This window comes from Schistocerca cancellata, chromosome 2 (assembly GCF_023864275.1).
Source record: "Schistocerca cancellata isolate TAMUIC-IGC-003103 chromosome 2, iqSchCanc2.1, whole genome shotgun sequence".
Classification (NCBI taxonomy): Eukaryota; Metazoa; Arthropoda; class Insecta; order Orthoptera; family Acrididae; genus Schistocerca; species Schistocerca cancellata.
In genome coordinates, this window is record NC_064627.1 from 1,068,323,141 (window position 1) to 1,068,336,247 (window position 13,107).

The 13,107-nt window shown below is 38.1% G+C and overlaps 1 protein-coding gene across 1 annotated transcript in view; it reads right to left on the reverse strand.

Annotated features, from left to right (window-relative positions):
• Nucleotides 1-13,107, reverse strand: part of LOC126161033 (dynein beta chain, ciliary-like) — a 784,705-nt gene that overhangs the window by 255,761 nt on the left and 515,837 nt on the right. The window contains exon 35 of the mRNA XM_049916954.1: nucleotides 12,686-12,919. Within this exon, the coding sequence (XP_049772911.1) occupies nucleotides 12,686-12,919 (234 nt within the window). The remainder of the gene's footprint in view (nucleotides 1-12,685; nucleotides 12,920-13,107) is intronic.

Below are 13,107 nucleotides of genomic sequence, written 5' to 3' on the forward strand. Positions count from 1 at the left end.
TTTGGCATAATGTGGTGTTACAATGATTAACATGTGTGACACTGTCTGACCTGGTACTGAAATCATGGACACTTTTGTTTCGAGGAAAAAGGTTTTCTTTTCTCAGTATACTTTTTTTGACATGCATGACTACTTCCAATATTTAAATGAAGGGAAGGGATGGGAAATTTAGACCTTTAAAGAAAGGTTTGCATGGTTTTCTGCTGCTCACTTGTTTCATTATTCTTATAATTGCCTTTTGTTTCCTGAAAACTGTTATTGCCTGGTGTACACTTCTCCAGAAAGTGATACCCTACTTCAGTACTGAATGTACACGAGCAAAGTATACAGCCCCAACTGTTTCTGCAGTAGTATTTTTGCAAATAAATCTTACTACATAGCTCATTTTTGCTAGTTTTGAATTTAGGAATGTGATATGAGTGCTCCATTTAAGATTTTCCTGGATATGAATCCCAAGAAATTTAGTTTCATTGATAGCACTAATGTTTTGGTTACCTATACATATTACGGGTTGTGCCGCATTTTTATTTTGATTCGTGTGGAAATTCATGAGTACTGTTTCTTGGGGATTAACTATTAGCCTGTTTCTGGTAAACCATACAGACACTCCTTTTGTAATATCTTTTGCAGATGCAGTAAGATTTTCTTCTTTATTCCCTTCAATCAACAGACTGGTGTCATCTGCAAACAGTACTGGTTCAGAATCCTTATTGTGTGACGGGAAATCATTAATGTATACCAAAAAAAGAAAGGGACCTAAAATGAAGCCCTGTGGAACACCATGACTTAGTCCACATGGTTCTGAAAGGTATACCTGGACTTCATTTCCTTCCATGTACTTAACTTCAGTTACCTGAGATTGATATTTCAAATATGATTTAATCCATTGATTTGGCACACCTCTTACACCATAGTGTTCAAGCTTCCTCAGGAGCACAGAACGATCAATCACATGAAATGCTTTTGTTAGGTCCGAGAATAAACTTGAGATATTTCTGTGATTGTCCACTGCATTTTAGACATGGTTTATCAGATTGAAAGTGGCTGTTTCAATCGATCACTGTGGTCTGAAGCCATGTTGACATCGAGAAATAAAATTATTCTTGTCGAAGAATGTAGTTAGTTTTGAAAGGAACAATTTTTCAATAATTTTCGAAAACCCTGACAGTGGAGACACAGGCCTACATACATTGATGATCACCTTTTTTATATAGGGGTATTACTTTCGCCATTTTCAGTTGCTGTGGGAAGACACCACATGATAACGATGAGTTGCGTATGTCCAATAAAGGCGAAAGTATTTGTCTTGGTGTTATTTTTATAATATAATCTGGAATATCATCAATACTAGTTGAATAATTACTCTTCAGTGAATTAATGGTATTTAGGAGCTCTGTTGGGCCTATTGGACTGAGGAACATGGATATATTATTTATTTCAATAGATGCAAGTTCTTTACGTGTGGTATTAGGCAGATTTCCAAATTTTTCCTTCACTAATTTTCCAGAAACAGTTGCATAATAAGAACTGAAACTGTTTGCAACTGCTCTAGAGTCTGTGACATTCTTGCCATCATGTGATATTACAATATTTTTGTGAGTTGTCTTCTTCCCCGTAAGATCCTGCATAGCTTTCCACATGGACTTAGTTTTATTGGATGACTTCATAATATATTTGTCATTTTCCTTAATTTTTGCCTCTTTTATGACACGTTTCAAAACTAGCTTGTGTTTTTTTGAAATAACTAAGAAATTCTGGACTGCTGTCAGTTTTTGACTGCAGAAAAAGTCCCGCTTCCTTTTACAAGATACTCTAATGCCTGATATAATGCAGTTTTTGAATCTATTTGTGCTTTTGGGAATCACTTTCCTTTGTGGAAAATCTATGTCAAAATTTTCCATCTTTTTGTTGGTAATAGAGGTATCATATACTTCTCTCCAAAATTATTCGCTGATGAAGTACTGGAAGTATTCAATATTTTTCCTACTATAAATCCTTTTATGGGTAATATTTTGTACACTGGTCAAAATGTGATTTACAGGTATGGTTAATAATTGCGAAAGGTGGTCACTATAGCCAGTATCAAAGTTTTCTGATGTACACTTGTCCCTGTTTGCACATACCTAATCAAGGAGAGTGACACTAGTTTTTGTTTCATGTGTTGGAGAGCTAACAGTCAGACAAAGATTGTAGGCTTTTATAACAATGGCTCAGAAAGGCAATATTAAAATCTCCACACAGTACCACTGTTTTCCCAGTTGTCTTAAGTTTGCCTAATGCAAGGTCCAGTTTCTTGGGGGGGGGGGGGGGGGGGGGACACCACTTGTGTTGCTAAAAGGAGATCTATACACACATAAAATAATAGTTTTTTCAGGCATTAATTCAACAGCTGAGGTTTCAAAGTATCTTTCACAACCAAGTTTGCAAACAGAGGCTACACTCTTATAATCTACATTTTCTTTTAAATATATACAAGTTCCCCCATGTTTTGATTCAATTGTACAAAAGCAGTTTGTGACTTTAAAATGGAATACTTTCAAGTATTGAAAATACTCGTTTTTTAACCAATGCTCACGAAAACATAAAACTGAAGCATTTTTCCATTCACTGTTAAGGAATAGATTTATTTCATCAACTTTGTTTGTTAATGACTGTACATTCTTGTACACAATCGTTAAGGAATACATTTATTTCATCAACTTTGTTTGTTAATGACTGTACATTCTGGTACACAATCTTCAATGTGTATTTGCAATTTAATTCTGCATCACATTTTTTTGTGATACAGTCTACTTCCCTAAAAAATGTCTTTCGCCCTTTTTATAAGTCATCTCATCTTTCTTTAAGACCCATTTGTCGAAAGTACTTTGGACTGCTTCTATATTATGCCTGTTGTGACTCAAATTTACTAAATGGCAGATATCTTCAACCAAAAATTGTTTCCCACTGTGATTTAAATGAAGGCCATGGCTGGTATGCATGGACCTGTCTAACGTGCTTACATTTCTTCAATAAAATTCTTCAGGGTATCAGACCGCATCGTCATAATTTAAAATGCGCCAATGTTTCGGCCAGCGTTGCAGCTAGCCTTCATCAGGGCCTTACGTTAAACTGCTAAATGAAACACACTTGGTTCCCTAAATAGCTGCACGAGAAAACCGTGTCGTTACTTGATTGGCTGTAAAAGGAGGAGGAGGAGGGGTGAAAGGTATGCTTTATTGGTGTTTCCTTTATTATCTGTCATTGGCTGAAATAGCTGTTTTCTATTGGTCTTTATATTAATCCACCCCATTGGAGGAGACGGACGAATAGTGAACAGGTGATGGCTGTGACGTCACACTGTTTACATGCTGTCCAGAAGCCGGCTGCGGCGTGCCATTGCTTTGTGTGCTCGCGACCACTACTGCGGCTCTCTGCGTGTCTGCATGGGCCGCCACGGCTCTGCCGCCGCTCCGTAGCCCTGCTATTGCAGGCAGCCAAGACCTCGGAAGCTTGTACCCGTCCTCTCTATTCATGTTGGCGGGTCTTTTGGCTATTTCTATCACCTCTCTAATCTTTATTTTGAAAGTGAGAGGCTGTTTTGCCAGGACGCGGGCTTCTTGAAAAAATATTGGTTTCCCGCACTCGTCTCGGTGTTCCGCCACTGCTGACTTAGTGTGTTGTTTCAGGCGGATATATCTTTCATGTTCCGAAAGCCTTGTGCTAATCAGACGTCCCGTCTCACCTATGTAGACTAATCCACATGCACAACCAATTTCATGCATGCCAGCTGTGTGTAGTTTGTCAACTGCATCCTTGGTAGAACCGAGCATGTGTGATATTTTGTTTCTGCTTCGGAAAATTGGTTTGATGTCGGCTTTTCGTAGAATTTTGCCAATACGTTCGGTGACCCCTTGTACATATGGTAACACAGCAATGCTCTGTTCCTCCTTCTCCTCTTCCCTATTAGTCTTCTCCCTTGTCGACATGGTGCTGTCTATCGTCTGCTTCCCATAGCCATTAGTTCCGAAGATGGTCCTGAGGCATTCAAGTTCTGTCTTCAGATGTTCTTCGTCGCTTATCCTGTACGCTCTCTTCGTTAGCGTGTGCAGGGCGGACTTCTTCTGTGTGGGGTGATGGTGGGAGGAGGCGTGAAGGTACCTGTCCGTACTGGTTGGTTTCCTGTACACTTTGTGGCCAAGTTTACCATCAGGTTTTCGATAAACTTCCACGTCGAGAAAAGGCAGCACCCCATTCTTCTCTGTTTCCATTGTAAACTGAATTTTCCTATGCTGTTGGTTAAGGTGCTTGTGGAAGTTCTGTAACTCCTCTTCTCCGTGGTGCCAAATGATGAAAGTATCATCGACATAGCGAAGCCAACAATTTGGACGTAATGGTGCGGACTGGAGGGCTGTTTCCTCAAATGCCTCCATGAAGATTTCTGCTGCGATAGGCGATAGGGGTGAGCCCATAGCTACACCGTCAGTTTGTTCATAAAATAGACCTCTCCACTTGAAATAGGTGGTCGTCAGACAGTGGCGCACAAGCTCACATATATCAGGTGCCACGCGTTCTTCTAGGATGTTCACAGTATCTGACACTGGGACATTCGTGAATAGGGATTTGACGTCGAAACTAACCATCAGATCTTGGTCCGTAACACGCATTTCCTTTAGGAGAGACACGAAGTGAGTGGAATCCTTAACGTGGACTCGGTTTGATGCACTAGGTGTCGGAGCCTAGGTGCCAGTTCTTTCACTAGGTAGTAGGTCGGCGAATTTATACTGTTTACTATGGGCCTTAAGGGGAAGTCGGTTTTGTGTACCTTCGGTACACCATATATCCTTGGTGCCTGTGTCACTTGCGGGATGAATCTTCTGGCCTTGTCGAAGTTGATTCTAGAGTGCTTGAGCAGTGCCTGCATTGTTTTGATTACCTTGGCCGTCGGATCTCCCTGAAGTTTCTTGTAGATAGGTTCTACAAGAATATCTTCCATTCGTTTGTTATAATCAGTTGTGTCCAAGACTACAGTGGCGTTGCCCTTATCTGCCTGTACCACTACTAAGTGGGGGTTGTCCCTGAGTTCCTTGATGGCATGGTATTCCTCAGCGTTGATGTTTTGCTTCGGTGGCTTTGCTTTATTCAGAACTCTGACCGTTTCCTGCCGGATCTTCTCCGCCTCGGCCTGTGGCAGATGACGTACCGAAGCCTCTACGGATTCTATGATATCTTCTTTTGGAACGCGCTTAGGTGCGACTGCGAAATTCATCCCACCAGGAAACACCAATAAAGCATACCTTTCACCCCTCCTCCTCCTCCTTTTACAGCCAATCAAGTAACGACACGGTTTTCTTGTGCAGCTATTTAGGGAACCAAGTGTGTTTCATTTAGCAGTTTAACGTAAGGCCCTGATGAAGGCTAGCTGCAACGCTGGCCGAAATGTTGGCGCATTTTAAATTATGACGATGCGGTCTGATACCCTGGAGAATTTTATTGAAGATGACAATGGCCGCGGAAGCCTACGCTTACGTGCTTACATTTATTTAATTCACATACAGAAATATTTTGCATAGATCATCTATCTCTTTGTTTACTCTTTCTATTAATTTATTTACACATGACCAAGGGAGTAGGTTGTATCTGTGTGGTTGATTTACAATGGCTACATTTGTATTGCCTAATTTGTTTAGCACACTTTCAAGGATTTGACATGAAGGTTCAACAAACTGCACAGCAAACATACTTTTCTTGGTACCTTCACTATTAGTTTCTCAGTTGGTAGTAGTTGGTCAATTTCAGATAAACAGTGCATTTGCATCACCAAGTACTGAACCCTGTGATCAAACAGCTCTTCAGTGCATGATTAACCATTGTTCTCTTGCACTACTTACTTATTTCTAATTTTAGATTTATGTGAAAACTGGTACCTATGTAACATTTAATTATTTATTAACTCTGTATGTCATTTCTCTATTGGTAACACTGGAGTTTGCTCTCTCTACATTGCTCCCATCCCAGTGGTGTACCTAAGTGTGTGAGATGGAGATCACTTCCTTTGCTTCCTACTCATCTGTAAAATGAGATCACGAAAATAATGTCTCATTGGTAATGAGCTCACTGGAACAGAATTCACGCTCAGATTGACGAAAAAAGGAATGGTTTCCTTTGGAAAGAAACTACCCCAGTATGCATCACAAATGATTTAGGAAAATATCAAAAACCTAACTCGGTAACTGACAGTCATTATCAATAATTATCTTGTTTAACAAATATTACATTAAGGTTCTGAAGCCATCCCTTATCATACTAAATCTGTAACAAGGAATGGGGATCTGAACCAAGGCTCTCTCAATCTGGCAGATTCAACAGAGAGAATAACTCATTTTTCTCCAAAAGTCCACGGTCTCTTTAACTTCAACATTTTTTTAAAATATGGCCTGTATATTATATATGCATACTTAATGTTTCTAATGTATACTGTTTATATTTAATTAATTCATGTCATGTACTAAGCCATACACCAAATAAATAAATAAACATAAGCGATCTTCTGTTGCAGAAACTCACTCTAGTCCACTTTATTGCACAAAACAAACTTTGACATGTCTTGTTTTTTAGCATAGCTTCGTAATTTCAGCACCAACCAATGGCAATTTATTTGAAACTACAGTCCACTTTTAATGATAGACTGCTTTTGGAAATAATATTAACCTTCTGTGAAAAGTTTCTTTACTCTACCTGATGATGGACCTTCACCAGGTTATGAAGTATGTTGATGTCGTCTGTTGTGACAGGGATCCCAGGACAGCAGCAGAGGCCCAGGTTTTGCATGGTGTCTTGTTATTCATTTTATTAATGCTAAATTTTGATATGACAGTTAAACAGTGTTGATCCTGTGTAATATCTGTACAGTGTCCTACAAATTTCAATTAGTTACAAATCCATGAAAACCAGCAAAAAATTATGTGTGGCAATTCCTTATTTATTTATTTGCTTGTCTAGGACTGTACAGTGTATTAAAGATGTTGGACCATTGCTTAATTACTACACACATCTCTTGAAATTTTTTACAAAGATCAGTTTAGCAAAAGGTAATATTACACAATACTTTATTATTCTATAACTTTACAAAAAAATCTTAACTGGTGATACATAATTTTGTTTTTCTTGATACTCCCTTACTTATGGATACACTGCTTCAACTGGTAATCCTTCGCTGTTAATTTGAAATTGTCTGTGCCCATTATTATTTTTGTGGGGTTTAGTAATGGGTTATACAGTTTGATGCCAGGACAGAGTATGCCTCACTGGAACAGTGCTGTATCTGTCTGTTGTACGTGTACATCATTGGTCTTGTGTGGAGCTGTGTACAGATTCATTACACCCGATGCCCATATTGCCAATGTTCAATTTTTCTTTTATGATAATTATATTTTTTCCTACTTGATGAGGTGGAGGTGGTTGGATTTTATTTTTCTAAAGTAGTGGCTTGCATGATGACCTTGGTCTACCCTTTCCATTAGTCTATCTAAATTACCTCGAAATTGCTCCACCATATTTGCTACACCATATTTCAATATTGAGAGAACATAAGCAAAATACATGGTCCTGAGATTATCATTTATACACAGTTTCATAGTACCCACAATCATATTACTGAAATGTACAAGTGGAAAGAGCTTTTACAGAGAATTAAAAACTCAAAATTAATTGATCAGGCAACTCAAGATCAACTTGATTCCCTGATCAAGGTGAGAGGTGGAGATTGGCTTTTTCAAAAATAAATATTATTCAATAACACTGGACTGTACACCAGATTAAAGTGACGAGGAACAATTAAGTGTGGTTTTAAGAGCGGTAGATGTGTTTTCCAAACTAGCTGCAAGTAAAGTGACACTACTGGGAAAGGTCTTACAGAATTATTACTTCAGATACTACATAACCTTGGCATATTGCTTGCAGATTGTAGGGGATACTTTAACGACAACAGAAGCAACATGAGGGGAAAGAAGAGTGATACTCAAACTTGTACCATTGAAGAAAATCTGAGAGCTCATTACATCCTTTGCTGAGCTCAGACTGAACTTGGTTGTTAGTGATGCAGTTAAATCATTTACAACTGTGCTGCTTTTTTTTTTCAGTGTAGTTCATAGATTGTTCACATTATTTTCTGACTCTGTGATGTGCTGTGAAACACTCAAGAATCATGCAAGGCTGACTCTGGAGCCACTGTGCGATACAAGATGGGAGACTAGGACTGAAACTGTTTGGGTTGTAAGATCTGAGTTTAATAATAACATACAACTTGCATTAACAGAGTTAAAAACACTTGCAAAAATGATACAATGTGTTTCTATCCAGTCTCTTGAAAGAACTCTCAGAAATTAAGTTTTCTTTGTGAGCAAAAAGGTATGCAACTAGACACTATAGAAAAATTAATAAAATCAACTCTTGGTATTACTGAAGAATAAACAGTCAACAGTTTTGAAAAGCTAAGAAAGAAGCTGAGGAATTGGTTGCATCTAGAAGAAATTTTGCTGAGTTAACAGAATCAAGATCTGCAACTATTAAAAGGCTGTTTTCTTACAAAAGTAAGAATGAACCAATTCCGGAGGGAGAGAAACACTTACAGTAAACCTCTTCTATGTTGTGGCAGATACCACTACTATATCTCTGAACTAAAGGTTTCAGCAGCTCATTAACTGGTGTGATGTGTTCAGTGTTATGTATGACATTAAGAACTTGGCAACACAGAAATACAATCTCAACATAAGCAGTAGAAATCTTGTAGAAGCTTAGGAACAACCTAAAATGCATTCAAGAGTTATAAATTCACAGGATCTTACAAACAAATTAGTACTGTTCTCTCCTATGCTTCCACAAACTGCGAACACATGTTTAGAAGTACTTCAGTACATCTTCGAAATATAACAATTGCATTATGAATATTTTTGGACATGCCAGTGTCTGTAGCTTCTGCTAAACATAGCTTTTCCATGTTAAAGATTATTAAAAGCTATCTCAGATCTTCAATGAGCAATGAGCGGCTAAAGAGGTCTTACCATAATAGCAGTGGGAAGACAGATTGCACATTTCCTCCACCAGTAGAAACTGGTGAAGGTCTTCACTGCTCAAAAAGCAAGAAAAATGAAGATTTAGATGAGTCATTTTTAAAATAATGTTTCCTCAATTTAGTAGGCTTTTCCTCATTTTATTTATCGTTAGAAAGTATCTATTAAGTTATATACCTAATTTTGCATGGTTATAGTGGTGCATGCAAAAGTTACTACTACCAAGTAAGCCGGGCATCACTCGTAAGTGTTGTTAACTATTACAAAGGTGTGGCACTCAATAATAAAAGGATCATGAAAACAAAATTTAAGAATGTATATAAATAAAGTTTATTGCTATGACAGCTCTAACCAGCTGCTTGCCCTGAATGTAATAAGATGGCTCATATGTAATAAGAGATCCATATTTCATACAATCTGGAAACCCAGTGTTGAACCAGCCACTATTGTTTTTTAACAAGTAAAAGTTGTGATGAAACACTAAGTCATTACAGCCACTGCAATATCTATAGTAAATTACATTAGGTTAGGTGTACTTTTGTTCCAATTGATCCACAGTGAGGAGATCCTCTAGTATGTGGAACATATTAGAAAACAAGTATACACAATAAATACTTATAAAATAAGGACGGATCTCTAATGTACCTTCCACAGAGCCCAAATGAAACTGCCCTTGTGGATGTGGAGTAGTCAAAAATATATATGTATTACAAAACTTGTGATCAATACACTTATAATCTGGGATTTCCTCAATTTATATGAAATACATTAAGTAAGACTTTAGTACATTTCAAAATCACCATACACTTGATTGCTGTTAAACTTATGAGTTAAAGAAAAACATTATATCAGGCATTATGATTCTAGACATAAGTTTTGAGGATTATTTTGCAATAATCATTTGTTGTTAGTTTTAGGCACAGGTTCGCCCCTTTTAAGTGCATATCACTATGTTTTTTGTGCATATTTTCTTTGTTTTAGTGTAATTTCAGGCATTTTTGTGAATTTTTTGACACATACGTGCTTACATTTAAAATGGAAAAACCAACTGTTGACCTAGCTATACTCCATGTAACAAGAACTGAATGCATTTTTACCAACAAGTATTTGCTTACCCACAACTTGACACAGGCCTACTGTGCGAAGTCATGGGTAATGTAGTACTTGATACACTCCTGGCCTGTTTGTACATAGATTCAAGGAACTTGCCCCCCTTCTTGCAGCGGTGTACCGTAGGTCTCTAGAACAGCGTAGCGTTCCAAAGGATTGGAAAAGGGCACAGGTCATCGCTGTTTTCAAGAAGGGACGTTGAACAGATGTGCAGAACTATAGACCTATATCTCTAACGTCGATCAGTTGTAGAATTTTGGAACACGTATTATGTTAGAGTATAATGACTTTTCTGGAAACTAGAAATCTGCTCTGTAGGAATCAGGATGGGTTCCGAAAAAGACGATCGTGTGAAACCCAGCTCGCGCTACTCGTCCACGAGACTCAGAGGGCCGTAGACACGGGCTCCCAGGCAGATGCCGTGTTTCTTGACTTCCGCAAGGCGTTCGATACAGTTCCCCACAGTCGTTTAATGAACAAAGTAAGAGCATATGGACTATCAGATCAATTGTGTGATTGGATTGAAGAGTTCCTAGATAACAGAACGCAGCATGTCATTCTCAATGGAGAGAAGTCTTCCGAATTAAGAGCGATTTCAGGTGTTGATAGAAGGGTTGATAGAAGAGATAGAGAAGATTTAACGGAGAGCAGCGTGCTTTGTTACAGGATCATTTAGTAATCACGAAAGCGTTACGGAGATGATAGATAACCTCCAGTGGAAGACTCTGCAGGAGAGATGCTCAGTAGCTCGGTACGGGCTTTTGTTGAAGTTTCGAGAACATACCTTCACCGAGGAGTCAAGCAGTATATTGCTCCATCCTATGTATATCTCGTGAAGAGACCATGAGGATAAAATCAGAGAGATTAGAGCCCACACAGAGGCATACCGACAATCCTTCTTCCCATGAACAATACGAGACTGGAATAGAAGGGAGAACCGATAGAGGTACTCAAGGTACCCTACGTCACACACCGTCAGGTGGCTTGCGGAGTATGGATGTAGATGTAGATGTAGAATCCATGAATTTCATTGAAACTGTCTGAGCTGCAAATAAACACACACACACACACACACACAACAATCATATAAAATAATTATACTAAGTGTAAGCAAACTTACATTCCGGAAAATAAAGGGGGGGGGGGGGGGGGCACAAACTCATGACTTCATTACTTCACAGGAGGCCCCAAAATTCCTTCAACTGGCCCTGGCACTGAACACTTTGATGGAACAGTATAAAATTAATCACCATTTTTTTCTGGACTGTTTGGTTGAGCACTAACCTTTTCTTTGCTTTCTGGCTTCTGTTTCTCATTACATTTTTTGAGCAGATGATGTACTTTACTGGAGGACAGGTATCTAATTTTTTTTTCTATTCTAATTTAAATGATAAAATCCTTTACGAAAAATCATCCTAGAAGGTACTTATCAAATACCAAGTGCTTCAAAATGAATATTGGGGTTTTAAGGCTTGGTAACATTCATTACACTCAAATTACAATTATAAATAATACAGCAAATGAAAGGACAAATCAAATAGTTTTTCTTACAAGTTTTCAATGTGAGCATCATTCATCAAACATCAACTTCATACGCAAGTTCTTCCCAAGCCCCGATCAGTGTGTCTGGAGTAATTGTTGCAACAACTGCTACAGTCCTGTTTCCTAAGTTGAGAAGATCAGATGGTGGTTGAGGCACATACACATGATCCTTTATGAATCCCCAAAGGTAAAAATTACATGGCATCAGATTGGGTGAACGTGGAGTCCATATGAAACAAGCGCTGCCACCTGACCCCTTACAGCCAATACAACGGTCGGGAACAATGTTGTTTAAACAATTACATACTAAGTTTTGCCAGTGAGGCAGTGTACCATCTTGCTACCAAACAATGTTCTATGGTTCAGATTCTTCCAATTGAGAAAAGAGTCATAGTTCCAGTGCATCAAGATAAGAAGGACGAGTTACAGTTGCCTCAGCAAAAAACAAAGGTCCATAAAGGTTCCTTTTGCTGGGATATAGCATAAAAATGTTCAATTTAGGGGAATCTCATTGCAACTGCACCATCTCATGGGGATTTGTTGACCCCCAGATGACAGGTTATGTGTGTTCACATTTCCAGTTATGTGAAATGTTGATTCATCATTAAAGACAGTAACATGTAGAAAATCTTCATCATCATGCAGCAATATTTCATTTGCAAAGTTACCACATATCAACTTGATGTGGGACACGTGATGTATTGTGCTCACAGTCAACACTTACAAGAAAAACTGTTTGAGTTGCTCTTCCATTTGATGTATTATTTATAACTGTAAATTGTATGTCATAAATGTTATGAAGTATTAGAACACTGATATTCATTTTGAAACAGCCAGTACAGCTGTATGTATTCCCTGCACATCACTATTTATTACAAAAAACAAGAGTGAGCTCATATTTCATGCAGCATTACATACTGATTCTATAAAAATGATTTAAACTAATGATTAGCACATGAAAAAATTCCTCTTTCATAACTCACTTGCTTTTTTTGGTATTCTTTAAGTGCATTTTCAAAACCCTCTTCAAGTCTGGAGAAAGACATGTTCACTTCAGATGTCCACCAAATCTGAGTACCACAGAGAGATGCCTGAGCTGGAAAGTCAAAAAGCCACTGTTCACGTGGTTTTTCATCATATGATGATACAGCTTCACCAAAGTAATAGCGACATGTCTGACGCATTGTGTCAGTTAATCTGCTCAACCAAACCTCCACCTAAAACATGGAGAGATTACTTCGGACAATGAAATAAATGAATGCGTGGTTTCATGAAATTTGTAGTAGTGTTTATAATATATTAATTTTATAATAAAATGTATATAATATTCATTAATTACCTCATATGCTAATTTTGTTGAGGCAAGAGTACTCATATATATTCAACTGTTATTGTTCCAATAAGA